At 40.2% G+C, this 17,133-nt stretch overlaps 2 protein-coding genes across 2 annotated transcripts; both read right to left on the bottom strand.

Annotated features, from left to right (window-relative positions):
• Positions 1-337: 337 nt before the first annotated feature.
• LOC110906678 lies at positions 338-2,642 on the bottom strand. The gene is made up of 2 exons (XM_022151780.1): positions 2,051-2,642; positions 338-1,986 (listed from the first exon to the last, which is right to left on the bottom strand). The coding sequence occupies exons 1-2, from the start codon at positions 2,640-2,642 to the stop codon at positions 338-340; spliced, it is 2,241 nt and encodes a 746-aa protein (XP_022007472.1).
• A 6,252-nt stretch (positions 2,643-8,894) lies between these two features.
• Positions 8,895-12,635, bottom strand: LOC110908380 (sulfite reductase 1 [ferredoxin], chloroplastic). Its single transcript, XM_022153313.2, has 8 exons — positions 12,272-12,635; positions 11,352-12,137; positions 10,986-11,282; positions 10,675-10,872; positions 10,253-10,387; positions 10,031-10,147; positions 9,761-9,919; positions 8,895-9,394 (listed from the first exon to the last, which is right to left on the bottom strand). Exons 1-8 carry the CDS (start codon positions 12,446-12,448, stop codon positions 9,188-9,190), a joined length of 2,076 nt encoding a protein of 691 aa, XP_022009005.1. The 5' UTR covers positions 12,449-12,635; the 3' UTR covers positions 8,895-9,187.
• Positions 12,636-17,133: the final 4,498 nt, after the last annotated feature.

Genomic DNA, 17,133 nt, shown 5'->3' with positions numbered 1-17,133 from the left:
GATACGGCTGTTTCCTTGACGGTTATCAAGGATGTACAATTATGTCCGCCTCCTGATGTGGTGAAGACCTTAGTGTATGATTATACGACTTGTGTGAAGGTTGTCCCAGCTAGTTTTGTTTGGGATGTTGAATCCGGTTTTTGCTGGTCCTTGTTGCGCCAATACTGTATTGTGCTGCTGCATCAGTGCCGGCACTCATTTTGTTATTGTACTGTTGCACACTTTGTTATTGTGTTGCCGCGCAAGTAACTGTGTTAATGTGTCGTCGTACAACTTTGTTAATGTGCTATTGCACAACTTTGTTATTGCACTGCTGCGCAAATAACTGTATTAATGGCTACATTTTCACGTCTCTCCTCGAGGAGGTCCAGGTCAAGCCTGCGCTCATGTTCATTGTTTTTTTTTCCATGGCTAGCATCCGAGGTGACGGGAGGCCGATTTCCGCCGGAATTACTGCTTCGGAGCCGTAAACGAGGCTAAATTGTGTTTCCCTCGTGCTAATCTTAGACATAGTGTGGTGAGCCCATAGGATACTTGGGAGTTCATCAACCCACCCCCTTCTTGCGGTTCCCAACCTTGCTTTAATGCCATCTGCAATCTGCTTGTTGACGCTTTCGACTTTCCCGTTTGCCTGTGGGTACGCCACAGAGGCGAAACTATGTTCGATGCGCATTTCTTTCATCCACTTTTGTAGATCGTCAGACGCAAAATTGGTACCATTGTCTGTGATAATGCGCAATGGCAATCCGAACCGGCAGATGATATGTTCCCAGATGAATTTTCTGATTACCATTACGGTGTGTGATGCTAGGGATTTGGCTTCTACCCACTTGGTGAAGTAATCCACGGCAACTATTATAAATTTTACTGCGCCCGGTGCGTCGGGAAAAGGACCTACTAGGTCAATTCCCCATTGTTGGAAAGGCCACGTTGCGGTTACTGGAACCAACGGGTTCTTTGGGCGAAGTGTTTTTAGAGCATGACGTTGGCATGATGTACACTTGCACAAGATCTCTACAGCGTCCAAATGCATATTGGGCCAGTAATAGCCTGCACTCATGTTTTTTGCTACTACTATGTGTGGGCCAACATGGACTCCGCATAGTCCTTCATGGATTTCCCAGACCAGATACTGCGCGTCATGCTTGTCTACGCATCTTAGGAGAGGACCCATGTAAGACTTGTGATACAACATTCCATCCGCCATCTCATAATTTAACGCTTTGTGTTGAATTTTTCTTGCTTCTGTTTTCCCCTCCGGAAGAGTTACATGTTTTAAATACATAATAATTGGGGACATCCAAGATGGATTCCCAACTTCTATCACGTTCACGTGTCTTAGAGGAACGGATGGGTTTGAGAGAACTTTAATGCGGACCTCTTTTGCCAGGTGCTTGAAGCTTGTAGCGGCTAGCTTACTTAGCACATCCGTATGCTTGTTCTCGCTTCTGTTAATGTGGATTATTTTGAAGGTCTGAAGCCGACTGATCAGTTTTCTTGCCTGCTCGAGATATAAGGCCATTGCTTCGCCTTTTGCATCGTAGCGACCATTGATTTGTTCGGCTACCAACTTGGAATCGACATGTGCTTCAACATTTTTTGCCCCCATTTTGAGTGCTAGGAGGAGACCTGCGAGGAATGTCTCATACTCCGCTTCGTTGTTGGTGCTTTTGAAATCTAGCCGAATGGCGTAGGTAAGTTCGTGGTTGTGGGGGCTAACTAGGCGGAGACCAGCTCCTGCGCCGTCATCGTTGGAAGCACCATCTGTATCTAGGATCCAGACCCTGTCGTCGAAGACTGGGGTAGGATTTTGTATGGCTTCGCATTTCTGGATCTTATCGACGGGAACTTCAGTAACAAAATCTGCTAGGACTTGGCCCTTGATAGCTGGGCGCGGCTTGTACAGAATGTTATATCCGCCCAGTTCAATGGCCCATTTAGCTAATATGCCCGCGACGTCTGGTTTGGACAAGATACCTTCGCAATCTGCGTGATGCGTGAACTAGCGCGAGAACAAGTTTTTCCATGATGGAATAGCGCGTTTCTGGACCGGTCAACATTTTGCTGATGTAATAAATTAGAGTTTGGACTCCGTCCCTTTCGACCATCAACACTGCGCCAACTGCTACCTCTGATGCGGAGAGGTATAAGATTAATGGTTCTTCTTTTTGCGGAGCTGTTAAAGTAGGTAGTTGAATTAAGCATTCTTTCATTTGCTGGAAAGCTTTTTCTGCCTCCGGAGTCCATTGAAATTGGCTCTTCTTTATGCAGTTGCGTAATGTGCTGATGAATGGATATGATTTGGCAGCATGATTTGCTAAAAATCGGTTGAGCGCCGCTAGCTGACCTGCTAGACGTTGCATCTCTTTGATAGATGCTGGTGACGGCATGAGCTGAATAGCCTCTACCTTTTCTGGATTGACTTTGAAACCATCTTTGGTTACGATAGATCCTAAGAATTTGCCTTCTTCCATTCCGAACGAACACTTTACAGGGTTCAGTTTTAGGTTGACTCTGCGTAGAGAGTCGAAAGTACGCTGGATGTTTGTGAGCATTGATTCTTCTTCGCGACTCATGATGACAGGGTCGTCCATATAGACTTCCACGGTTACGCTGATTTCTTCCCCGAAGACTCTATCCATTAGGCGTTGGTAAGTGGCTCCCGCGTTACGGAGACCAAAAGGAATTTTTGTATAACAAAATATACCTTTTTTTCGTGCGGAAAGCTTTCTTGTCTTCGTCTTCTTCCTTCATTTGTACTTGGTGATATCCTTTGTAACAATCTAAGAAGCATTTCCAGTGGAAGGATGCTAAGGAATCCACCTTCTTGTCTATCTCTAGGAGGGCGTAACAGTCTTTTGGGCAGGCTTTGTTGAGATCCTTGAAAGCAACACACATGCGCCACCCACCGTTGTGCTTCTGCACCATTACTGGGTTAGCTACCCAGGTTTGATATCGAACTTCGTGCAGAATCCCAGCCTGAAGTAATGCAGCTACTTGCTCATTCATTGCGCGAGACTTTTCCGGACCAAGGTTGCGCTTTCCTTGTGCTACTGGTTCTGCGTAAGGTCGAACATTCAAGCAATGTTCCGTTATTTCTCTTAGCACGCCGGTCATGTCTGTTGGGGACCATGCGAAAATATTCATATTCTCAGATAGAAGTTCTTTTAATCTTGCGTGGATTGCGGGTGAGATGGCGTGCCCTAGTAGAATGGTTTGCTCAGGGTATTCATTGTTGAGTACCCATTTCTCTGGTTCATTAGATGGAGATGACTTTGCGGCCTTTACTGGTGGCTCGTCGTCTACATACATCACTTCTTTGCTTGAATATAAAATTGCTACTCCGGTTTCTATCGGCAAATTACAAGCAGCATGTGGTATGGAGGTAATCATGCTAAACTCCCTTTGTGAACGATTTCCCAGTAGTACATCATGGCGTGATGTACCTGACATAACCATGAAATTGACTGTAACAGTGCGCGAGTGCTCTCCATCCGAGAGTGTTACAGGAAAGGAGATTTGACCCAGCGGAAAGACGGCTTCATTGCATAAACCAGTTAAAGGGAAATCGACTGGTTTCAAGCGCGCCTTGTCCTCCGGGTCTAATTGTTTAAAACATTGTTCGTAAATAATATCCATAGAACTACCCGGATCAATGAACATGTAATTAGTATGGTAATGACCGAAGATACCAGTTATGATGACCGGTCGTTCTTCTTGAGGACCCTGGTACGACGGGGAAGATTACTTGTTGTTCACACCAGTGTTGACTGTGGCTCCGTTTGTTGTTCTGTTTGCGCGAGGGTCCGCCTTGCACCATGTACGTTTGTTCCGTACTGATTTTTGGGTTGTTGTGGTCGTCTTCCACATTTTGCATCGTATAACTGAGTGTTTTCAGACATTTTCCATCATTGAGCTGGGTGTCCCACTGTTGTAATGGACATGGGCCCAACGCTGTACTATCGAATTTCTCCTGGGATTTGTGTTCTGCCTGAGACTCCTGGTACCCAGATCTGAAATAGAGGAATTCGCATCTGGTGCTGGACTGAGGGTGTACCTCTGTGACTTTGGTCGGTAGAGTCGATAAGTCGTAATAAGGCCCTCTGGACATCGCACCTGGGTAACACGTTCTTTTGCAAAACTTTCGTTCACGGCATTTTGGAATTTGGTAAACCAATGAAACGGAGTTTCCTCCGGAAGTAGATCTGGACTATTCTGAGTTCCAGATTGAACTTCTGAGGTAACAGGTCTGTGTTCCTCATGATGAAATTTGTTGTTGCTACATGATTTCCCCACGATTCCGTCCACCTGAAAAGCACGAGCTGGATCGTCCCTGTTTACAGATTAAGGACTTGACGGGTAATTTGACGGAACTTCTGCCATAGGAAACAGAAAATGAGAAGAGATGAATCAAACGAGAAGATGAGAATGAAAATTGAAGAATCGGTGGGCGCCAATGAAGAAACAATGATCTGAATTAACCGGAATCAATCAGATCAGGGGTATAGTCTCTGCATAAAAGGGTTAATCCTCTCGTTAATTCGGGGGTTTGGCTGAGTTCTTTCTCCGGTGATCACTGCAAAACAGAAAGCCGTTAGACTCGCCACGGGGAGAAATGGGGTTCTCTCCGTGACCACCCTCCGGCGTGAGAATAAGTATAGTAATCTCGAGGAAGAAGAAGCAGTAGTAAAGTGAGAGTGAAGTGGAAGTAACTTGTGAGATCATACCTGCAACGTCTTATTTATAGCCGGTTTTGGCGGGAAATTGGTGCAACGGAGAAAGTAACGGAAAGTGCTTTTCCGTTTAGTAGTTATTTTTCCTTCCGTTAATCTTCGCACATGGATCGTGGGTCTTGATCAACGGTTGGGGAGTTGCCACGTGGAAAGCGGTTTTGGGTAGACCCTTCTCCAAGTTATAGCCATCATCGTGATTTAGATGAGCGTCTAAGATTATGCCACGTCATCTTCAGTTATAGCCGAATGGCTGTGCACGATAAGCATCTAAGGCTTCTAGAAGATCTACAGTTGTAAACCGTTATTCCCTTGCCACGTGTCCATCTTGTTGTAACAGAAAAGATACTTTTATTCAAGTCGCGATTTCAGACGCGCGGAGGTGTTTAGGATTTTATCTTCAAGTATAACTGTTCCCTTGCGCGGGCCTGCGCAAGGGTGTTAGTTGAATATTTGTTTCTCCTTTCTTCTGGCGCGTGTTTATCGAAGACTGTTTTCTTCCATAACTTGTTTGGGACCACTGCGCAGCCGCGCACGGTCTTGCTAAAGATGTTCTAGAAGTGAGACTATGGTATGGTCTTCTGCGCAAGGTTTTGGGGACCATACTTCATTATTGAACTGTTTCTTTCCAAATCCTGTTTAGGACCGCTGCGCGGCCGCGCAGGGTCTTGTTTAAGATGTTTTTTGGAATAAGGTTGTGGTATGGTCCTATGCGCCTGTGCAAGGTTTTTGGGACCATATCCCTTCAGGCACGCTGACATAGTGACAACATGCTCCTCACTGTGTCAGCAGACACATCACACATCGCTTTCACCACCAACATATTAGGAGACGCTCTTTTTTCAAATTACGCAGTTTTGCCATGCAAAAATGAGAGATAACTTCAGTAGGAAGCTAGATAGCTACGTTGTGTAAGCAGCAAGACAACAACACGCGTGCCAGCTCCCTAGCGCACACGCTGATGTCCGGCACCCCAAATCAAACTGCAGACACTTAATCTTTATTTCTAAGTCCAAGGCTCTAACCAGTTGCCTCACGCATGGAAGGAGCACTGGACTGGGGGGGCTTGAAGGGGTATGGTTCTAAATCATGCACCGATCACATAAGTTAATCTCAGGTTACCCACGAGACCATACCCAAAGTAAGCCAAAATGGTGACTTTCCCGACCTCGCGCCGACTACAAGGGTGTGTCCCAAGTCGCGCGCAAGGTCAGGACCAGGATAAAATCAATTCTGACACTTAGTTCCTTTAACAAAAGACCTGGCTTCCTTGAACTTGGGCCGACTGCACGGATGTACCCAAGTCGCGTGGGGCAAGAAGCGCAGGGAAACATTGGATAAGTACAAAAAGTACGAGTGGCAGAACAGTGGGCCAATAGGCGCTCAACAGGTTGTATTTGATCATGGTGCACGATAAACAATCGTGTAAGAGACAAGAGTACACAAGGACACATACGTGGCACCAATCAGCTTGCGCCGACCACTGCCCCATGATCTTCACTTCCATTCAGCGTGCGCCAACTACCCTCTCGCGTAAAATCACTAACGGTCATGGCAGAGGAAGCAGAATGGATATTCCTTGTTGTCGATCTCAGGACCAAGGCCCATCAGCCCATCTCCTTCACAAATCACCTCGGCTATAAATAGAGAACTTCACCTCCAGGTTTAAGGACGGCTCTTTTGCTCTCTCACTTAATACACACACTTTTATCCTCAAAGCAAGTTCTTATTCTCACGTCGGGGGTGGTTACAAGGAGAATCCCCCTATCCTCCTCCTTGTAACGAGCTTCACGGTGTGTTGATTGTTTTACAGGATCGACGTGCTGTTTATCGAGTTTAGAAGAAGATTAGCCTTATTTGGACAAGGCATTAACCACAAGCTAATCTCCGGATTAACTTGGTGCTTCTTTAGTACCTAAAAAAAATATTGAAACCACACGTATTGAAACAATATTGGTACCCTAGCGATGTTTTGGGCGCTACGATTCTGCTAAGTTATATAAAATAAAGAGTTTGTTTACAATGGTTTAACTACACAAAAGTTATCTAATATAACCTAAAAAATAAAGTCGTGATATGTCAAAAAGGATATCGACACTCGTTTACTTTGATCGGATACCATTAAAATGAATACCGATACTAGTTTCGATTTGTTAGTTCGCTATCGATTCTATTCATATTGTTACAGGTACTCAATATAGTTTACAACACCAGTTAAAACATTATTTTGAATGCAACTCTCTTTTCTGATAAAACTTATATCAGAAATTTGAGAATAAAACAAACACAACTACGTATTTAATTTTTTTTTTAAATTTAATGAACACAAGTTATAGCTAAATAAAACTAAATGATAAATAAATTGATTAAAAATATAACTTTAAAACATCATCATCATCATCATACTCAGTAAATCACACCAATAGCAAAGCTAAGGTAGGGTCTGAGTAGGGTAAGATGTAGACAACCTTACCTCTATCCCATAGGAATAGAGAGGCTGCTTCCAGTGAGACCTACGGCTCGATAGTAGTTTTGTATCAAGCCTTGGACATAAGGCACATAACACTCAACAATTTGGACAAAAACCGATTAGTGCATGTACCCCCTTGTCTTTCGGCTATCAACGCCACCACATGATGCATGATTAACCGTCCCTCGCTTTTTAACGTTATTTTCACGAAATTAGTAAAATAATGCTAAAATTCGTGCACTTTCACTTTTGCCCCCCGATTGCCCACACATATATACATTATATGCACATGCTGAAAGCGGGGCCAAAAATATAACTTTAAAACAAATATATAAAATATTCCATTAAAAAGTGGGCTTGGCTTGTTTTCCACTTGGCAAAAGAGCATTGGCGTCAAGACTATCCATCTCGATGCTAATCTGATTTAGTCCCATTTATTCACTTTTTATATCTTATCCCTTTACATTAACATGTAATCTTATTTCCATAGCTCTTGCCTCGATCTTATCCCTTAACATTAACATGTAATCTTATTTCCATGGCTCTTTGCCTCTGAGGTTTTAGATTGTCATCAACCTCTAATCTAAGAAGTCAAGTATGAGACGGGTACCGGTAATTCTTGTCTTATACCTTATTATAAGATCGTGTGTAATACCCATTGGGTACTCGGTACTTAATGCCTTCCGATACACAAGTACACTCATCTATGATCTTATGTGGTTAATGATTATCAGTTGATGCTTATTTCCCTTTAATTCACCTCGATATTGACTTGAAATATTGTTCTAATACTTCAATAAGTTTTAAGAATTTCAAATTATTTATAGCTTTAACAAAATATTTCTAAAATATATTTTAAATTATATAATATATTTACATATTCGGGTATCAAGTCCCAACCCTGTAAAAATATCCAAAACTAACTACATACGCGATCTCATACTCAAATACTTGTCCATTACCCATCTCAAATGTTTTAGGATTTCTTCTAGTATCAAATTCTTTTTTTTTTTTTTTTTTTGCCATCCTTGCTCCTTTTCAATTCCTACATCATCACCATACACCGGTGGATGGTGGTGGTTATCGATTCGAATGGAATTGTGATTTGTCAACATTTTCTTCTTTATATTTTATATCAATCAACTCATATACTCATTCTAATCAGAAGCCCTATAACATCAGTTTGTAATTCGGAAAAAAAAAAAACCTTAACTCTGTTAAAATATTTTTAACGCAGACTATTATCGGCTAAAAGTGAACCAGCTCGGATTATTATCAGCAAATCACTGAGTTGAGATTATTATCGACCAAATTGAGAAAATTAAGATTATTTAAATCCAATTAGCCATTTTATTAATGTTAGAAAGTCGTGTGTTATACAGGTTGAATATAAGAAGATGTAAAATACAATTGACTTTTTTTAATATGACGTTTTTTTATTAAAAACTGAATATGTAGAGGCGAAATAAGAGAATCGGAAAAAAAAAATCTTGGGCTCACAAAATTGTAAATGTAAAATACATTTGACTTTTTTAATAAACATTTTTTAATTAAAAAAAACTGAATATGTAGAGGTGAAATAAGAGTATTGGGAAAAAAATCTTGGGCTCACAAAAATGTAACACAATAAACCAGATACTTATTTATTAGGTATATAGTTTAACTTAAAACAAAACCAAACAAGATCGAAAAAAAAAGGGTAAAAGGGCAATATTAACATACTTAAACACACATTTTGACATCTGGAAACTTATTGATATGGAACACCAGAACTACATGACCACAACATCAAAACCATGTCCCTTAGACCCAAGATCATGTAACCTGTTGTGTAGGCCTCATTTCATTTGGATCATACTCAAAAATCAAATAACTACTCTCACAGAATAAAGAAAACCAACAAAAAAAAGATCATTCTAACAGGTTTGAATCAACGGCTTAATTGAAACACAAAACATACTCTTATTCCAGTTGCGGCTTGGTAATATTACTGGCTTTTGCCATTTTGCTGGGAAGCAGCATAATTACGAATGACCTCGATTGCAAGTTGATGAGCACTCTTATTCTCGACCCTTGCAAGTGCGTCTACAGCTTCATATGTTTCCTTGTCGGTGAAAAGCTTCAAGTAGTATCGCGATGATGATTTTGGTACCCCCTCCCACTTGCCAACTATTTCTTCAAGTTTTTCGAACCCCTGGATATATAACATAAATTCTTTTTATTTTTTACCAACAAAAAGATTTCAGAGTTTTCTAATATCGAAAGTGGCAAATAAGACCCATTTACTAATATGGACTTTTTCAAGTTATGTTTTGACCCGTTAGGAAAAGGAAACGGGTCGTAAGTTGCCAAGAACGTACTTTAAATGCATCAAACCCTGTCACATTATTCAAAACCGTTGAAATATATTTAAGTGATCTAAATTTGTAAAGTGACTAAAATTAGAAATCTTTGAATAAAAACTGTTTCAAGTCAACACGATATGTGTAATACCCAATTTGACCCGTTAACCCACCCATTTTGCCATTCACTCTAATATTTATTCAGATATGTGTCTGACCACGCGATTTGTGAAGTCGCCAAATGATTCTTTAGATTTCCTCTTCAATCTCCAGCTGTAGAATAGAGGTTCGAAAACCTTTTCAAGGTCCTGGATTTTAACCTTGTTCATGAAAGTTCTGGCTAATGAAGTTTGCGCCGGCGTTCCCCCAAGCCAGATCTATGAAACATAATTTTCCATTTTTTTAAGATATAGCATTTTATCAACAGAAATAATGACAGATTCTAGAAACTAATAAAAAAATACCAACGAATGGAAGGAAGCAGGTACCTGATAGCTATTAGGACCATCACCAACTAATCCAAGTTCGGCCATGTAGGGCCGAGCACAACCATTTGGGCAACCAGTGACTCTAACTACTATTGATTCATTATATGGGAGACCAACCTGAGATCACAATACCAATGCTTGTTAATTAAGATCATTATCCAAATATAAAACAAATATATGGATCACTCGAGATGATAAAAAGTCATTCCTTGAAGGTAATACCTTCTCAAATACACTTCGCACACGCTTAAGAAGATCAGGAATTCCTCGCTCGGCTTCGGTTATGGCGAGAGGGCAGAGAGGAAGAGCAGGGCATGCCATTGCAGTTATGTTAAGGGGGTCCACATAAGTTGGAGGCTACAAAAATAAAACAAATTTCAAGCCTTTGTACTACTGTCGATCACTCAGTTGTGTTGATCTATTATAATTCCATGCCAGTTGCATAATGAAGAGTATTAACATAGAATTGAAATTAGGGTTATAAATCTTAAACAACAAGCATAAACACCAAAACTGCAAACCAAGAGGAACCCATAAAAGAGATTTGTGGAGCATTTGTTATTCACTTGAGTGGTAATATTCAATAAAATTAAAGACTTCAACAAAAGATATGCATAAAAGCTATGTGGAGACAAACGCCTTACCAATAGACCACTTTGTGCTAGAGCTACAGTTATCGGCCGTTTCCAAGAGGGGCGAATATCACAAAGGACGATGTTTTGGTTTGGAGTGATGCGTACATTCAAATTATACTTCTCAATTACTTCCCGCAACGTCTTCTTTGCTACTCCCTTAACCCGGCCACTGTCAACATGGAGCCCACAAAACAAACGACCATCACCCTGCCACAAATAATTCAAAAAAAAATGAACTTGGTAAAACAATTTTAAACCATAACTTATAATCTAAAAGACAACAAAGTTCATATCACAAACGAAAATGCGATGGAACTCACCTGCTCATCCCATCCCAGATAGCTTTTAAACTCCCACTCAGGCAACTCTCGTGGAGATTCAAACTTCTTTCCATAGTACTGCTCAACAACAGACCTGAACTTTTCGATACCCCATGAATCTATCAAATACTTCATTCTACTGTATCTGCGGTCATCTCTTCTACCATTTTCTCGTTGTGTGACAACAATAGCCTTCACTGCATACAAAATATCCTCTTTAGGGACATAACCCAACGGCTCTGCTAGTCGAGGAAAAGTGGTTTCCACTCTATGTGTCCTTCCCATGCCACCACCAACCTAAAAAACACAAAGAAATAGTCAGATACACAACAGAGAATACTACACGAGTATAAGCGGCATACGTACGTATATATTGAAACCCTGTGGGTCTCCATTATCATCGGTAACAACCACGACACCAATGTCGTTTGTGAAAAGATCAACCGAGTTATCCGTAGGCACAGTAACCGCAATTTTGAACTTCCTTGGCAAGAACTGAGTTCCGTATATAGGTTCAGCCGAATCGGGAAAATTCGTCCCGTGAGAATTATCGTTACGCGCTTTCACAACTTCAGGAGGTTCAGCAGTCATAAACTGCTCCCCATCCACCCACATGTCATAATAAAATCCAGATTGGGGAGTTAAGAGTGCAGCGATGTTGTCTGCTGTTTCTTGTGCGAAAAGATAATCTTTCCTGACATATGGGGCAGCAGGAGCAAGAACATTCCTGTTGAGATCACCACATGCACCAAGTGTTGATCCCATGTTTTTGATAATAGTGCTCATCACTGTCTTAAGATTCTTCTTGATAACTCCATGGAGCTGAAACGTTTGTCTAGTTGTCAACCGAAGAGTTCCAATTCCAAACTGATCAGCAAGATCATCCATGGCAAGGTACAGTTGGTTGGAAACTTTTCCACAGGGGTTCTTTGTGCGAAGCATAAACGAGTATGACCTACCACCTCTCTCGTCTCTGTCATATTGCTGATAACTTCCATGGAACTTGATCAGTTGGGTAGCAGCCTCGTTAATATTAGGTGCATCGGTCAGCAATTCTTCATTCAGAGGGTACCGGATATAGTTGCTTTGTTCCTTAAATATTTCAACCTTACTTCGCTTGGTCTCAGCAGCAGAAGCTTCCTTCTTCACTGGCTGCAAAAACAACAAATATCATTCTATAGACAGAGCCAACCAATATATATATATACAGTATACTTGTTTAAAAGTAAGAAAACAAATGTATGGCTCTACATATGTATAAATCTCAGATCCGATAGATTTATTACCGTGGAAACAGCCCTAATAGAGGCAGGAGAAGCGGAAGAAGTGAAGGGATTGATGCGTTTGTCTAACAAAAGGGAATAAGTGGAAGAGTAGGGGGTGTTGTTGTTCCGGAATCCGGTAAACGGTTTGAGGTGGAGGGAAGGGTCCTTCACCACGACAGCTCCGATCGATGCAGACATCGGAAAGAAAAGAATGGGGAAAGAAGCTAGGGTTTATGGGATGAGAGAATGGAGAATTTATTGATGGGGGGATTGATTCTTGTATGTTCTCTTTCAGTGCTTCTCTGTATATTGCCCATCTCACGTGCCTGTCACACGACCACACTTTATATCTTCCACGCGCTTTCTTTCCTTGTGTCTTTCTACTCGCCTAACCTTCTTTTCTTCCTGGTTTATCTATTATAACTCGTTAGGGATGATTCGTGTCTTTCTACTCGCCTATTCTTTTCTTCCTGGTTTATCTATTATAACTCGTCTAGGATGAGATCGATATGATATCGGTTCCGATATTGTAAATACCATTATCGAAATTGAGAAAATATGGATATTGATTACTGTACCGTAGATTCGGTACCGGTACGGTACCGGTATCGATATCGGTACCGGTTTTTTGGTACTTTACCACATTGGTACCGCTTTGGTGCCATCCATTGTTTTACCTAAAAAATATCATATGCAACCCAACCATTCATTATTAACTGAACTAAAGTAATATATAGCATCATGTATATTAGAATAGTAATATAAATAAACTAAAGTAATTGTTTTACCTAAAAAAAATATCATGTGCAATCTATCTATCCATTACCCTAAACCTTCATAATAGTATAAACTGAACGAGAACAAACTGTATATTAGAATAATACTTTGCCAAGGTCGCAATGGAACATGAGTATGAAAGCATATAAATGATATTATGTACTATATTATAGATTATAGATAATAATACTGGCAGTTACACTTCAAAGAAATAATTCAAACTACTCTACGTATGTTCGTATTTTTTGATAGTCTTTTAATAGGTTTGTTGTAGCTGATTTGTAGTGATAGGATTTCAGATTTTTTAGCTCGTATTTTTTTCTATATATATTTGTCAGTATGTCAATCAATACTTTTAGCATGTATATAGAAAGCTAAATCTATATTAACCAATATTTACCGGAAATACCGGTACCGATACCGTTATTTACCGATACCGAATTTCGAAAAATCTATTGCCGATACCGGTACCGTTTATGATCGGTACGGTACGGCATCGGTATGTTACTGGTACGATACCAGTATTTCGGTAAAAAAATCTCATCCCTTACTCGCCTAACCTTCTTTTCTTCCTGGTTTATCTTTTAAGACCATAAGGCATGTGATTTGGTATTTTTCGATACATGGCAGCGCCTAAAAATGAGGTAAAATAGAGTAGTGGAGAGACATGTGAAATTAGTGGATGTAGAATTAAAAAGAGTGAATTACAAGTTTTGTCCTTTATTTATATACCAAATTTCAGGCGGTATCCTTTATCTTTAAAACTGATGAGTTTTGCATTTAACGTTTTAAAATCTTGCAAGTTATGTCCTTTATCACTAACCTGGTAAATGTTTTCTGTTAAATATGATAATGTGGACCTCATATAATAGTATTATTGTCTTTTTACAGTTCTAATGCATATATAATGTTAAAAAACAGGAAATAAAATAAAAACTCATCCACCTACTCTTTCTCTCTCTCCAAACACACACAAACATACACACTCTCTCCTCCTATCTCACAGCACCACCTACCACCATCACCTCCACCTTAACCTACCACACCCATCATCCTTCACGGACACCACTGCCCCCCCATCACTGCCAACACCACCGGCACCACCCCTTACACCGACGTCGTTTCCTGGCGAAAACCTTTTCTCTTTTCACCTCTGGATCCTCTCTGCCGGCTTCATGGTTCCGATCTATTGTCCTTGCGAAACAATCCCACCACATCGATCCTTAAGTCACAGTAAGTCTGGTTTGTTTGATTCGACCATATTTGGTCAAACCTTTAGTCACTAGTAAGTCAGTAACAAACCCATTGCCGCCATAGACATAGCCCCACCACCCCAGCTCCGGTGATTAAACATGTGATGAATTTGATTTTGTTGGATAAAGGTGGGTTCTTGATGGATAAAGATTTTGTTGATGAAACAAGTGATGAATTTGATGATGAGAACTTGAATTGTTGCTTGTTATTTTTTTTTTTAGTTTAATTCTGCTTATAACTGAAATTTAGAAAGTTTTACTCGATTTAGGTTTCTAGTTCTAATTTTACTTGATCTTGGTGAGAATCCATTTAACGGAACCTGTTTATTGGTGAGTAAATTTTTGAATTTGTAATGCTTCTGTGGAAGGTTTTAGTGGCTCTCTTGCATTGAAATTAGGTTAGCAATTTTTATAGAATTTAACTTTTTTTAAAGTTATTACAAAGCTAATTTGGTACAAAGATATTCTTGTACATGAAGTACTTGTGGTGGTGGATGGTGGCAGCTGTTAGTGTGGGGTGGATGGTGGTAGTAAGTGGGAGATAGTGATTTTATTTTGTAAAAATGGTTGGCTATTTGAGTTATTTACACATTTGGTCCCTGAAAAGGCTAATTGACCAAAATGCTCTCATGTGCAAGGTACATGATCAGATTTAACTGAAAAAATAAACTAGGTTAGGGCTAAAGGACATAACGTGAAATATTTTGAAACGTTAAGTACAAACCTCATCAATTTTAAAGACAAAGGATACCGCCTGAAATTTGATATGTAGATAAAGGAGAAAACATGTAATTCACTCAATTAAAAAATAACAAACATAATTGGTTAGCTAAGGACAAAGCCCACCAATCTCTCTCTCTCTTTCACCCACGTGGCCACAACCCAGGCTCACCTCACAAACCCAAACCACATAGGGAGGGGGTGGGGTGTTTCCCCTTGTGGTTAGCATATAGTTTGCAAACAACTTTACCATTACGTATGGTGTAACACCTCAATTAAGCTTCGTTGAACATGTGACAGCCAGTAATTAATGTCTTTTAATTACGCGATTTACAAATATTTAAGGCGATAATAAGTAGTGTTTAAGGCATGACTTAAATTAATTAGGCTCTTGGGATGCCTAGGAACGCCTGTCTCACTTTACAATGCGCGTACAAATCTGCTGAGCGTTAAACGATAACGGACTGACACTGATCGGAGTGTCGCGCTCCGGTCAAAGATAATATTTATAGTCCCAAATTACCCTTAACAAATAGTTAGTGGTAGCAAGGGGTCGAACCACGAAGAGTATGTGGTTTGCGAGTGGATTTGATTGAATTGAAATATGAGTCACAACTTATGAAGCTTGCTATCTTGTTTTTGTATATTTTTGTTTGATTGAAAGCTGTGAATTAAAATTACTAGAATGATTGAATGGATTAACTACTAATGATTAACAAATTGCAAGAAATAAAATTGATTGATTGAACAATAATAAGAAAACAAGGCTCACACCCGGTTTCAACTAATGCAAGACTTTGGGTTACTGTGTATTTTAATTAGCTTTACTTGAAATAATTCATTAACGGGTCACGATCACAAAGCTTAGGTGTCAATCGCTATTAACGTCATAAACAACGGACCATGATACACTTCGTTACTTTGGACTAGCAAATCCTACCAAAAGACAAGGCATAAATACGTGTATTCATTTCACAAAGTCAAATTTAATCATTCACTCGACAATTTGCAAATTCAATACCAACGTAGGACAATTGTCTAAGATTCAAATGCACTTCAAGTTGTCACAAAACAATAACCAAAACATAATAAACCCTAAATCTTAAAAAAGTCTACACCGGGGTGAAACCTCCTAGAATTAGTCACGCATGATCGAAAGAACTTGATCACCGGATATTGAAAGCTTGATCTTGATCATCTTGAAGTTTGGAGAATGATGGAATGGTGGTTAGGGTTTGTGGTGGAGAAATTGAATGGATAGAGGGTTGAAGGATGATTGATATGGTGATGAACTAGGGTTTGGATTCGGGTGATTCGGATGATGATTCGTGTTGTGGTGATGATGATAGGTGAATGGTGGATGATAGTTGATAAGAATAGGCTCCAAGATATGTTTCAAAACTCCAAAATAAGTGTAACCCCCGAATTGGTTGGTGAGAGATGATTTTCATTCATCCAAACATCAAAAATAACAAGTAAACGCGACATCAACTTGGAGGAGCCGTCGCCGACGGTGGATGTGTCCGTCGGCGACGGTGTGTGTTTATTCAGATGCACCCAACGGCCAATGTTGCTGCCTACGGACATTTTTTACGACGGAGATATACACCAGCCGTCGGCGACGACCCATATGGGCGTCGGCGACGGTGCCCCCAATTCTGATTCTTCGTTTTTCGCATTACTTGCTCCCGGTTGACCCGTTTCACATCCCGATGGCTCGTTTTTCATCCCGGTGACCCGTAAAGCTCCCGAAAAGCTCCTTAAACTCTGCTAGACCTGCAAAACAAGTATCTAATCAAAAGTAGGCTATTCGAAATTAAAACTTGTGTAAAAACATCAAATTAAACAATTACAATCACCGGTTTTCGACCACGTATCAAACACCAGACAAAATACTGACAACGTTGACAAATATGAAGTTTATACGTATAACTTATACACATGAACTTGGTTTTGCGAAAATATCATGCTTTTGAATGGCACAAACGCAAACGTAAACGAAAAACACGGAAACAATAACGCACCGACGATCAACAATGAAATGGAAGCACCGGACTTGAGTTATGTCACGATATTAATATATTATGATGTATTTAGTTTTTTTTTTCAAATTTTAATATCCGTAGACGAAAC

Source organism: Helianthus annuus, chromosome 14 (genome assembly GCF_002127325.2).
Source record: "Helianthus annuus cultivar XRQ/B chromosome 14, HanXRQr2.0-SUNRISE, whole genome shotgun sequence".
NCBI lineage: Eukaryota > Viridiplantae > Streptophyta > Magnoliopsida > Asterales > Asteraceae > Helianthus > Helianthus annuus.
The sequence above is the reverse complement of the archived record's forward strand: the minus strand, read 5'-3'. Positions and strand labels throughout refer to the sequence as shown.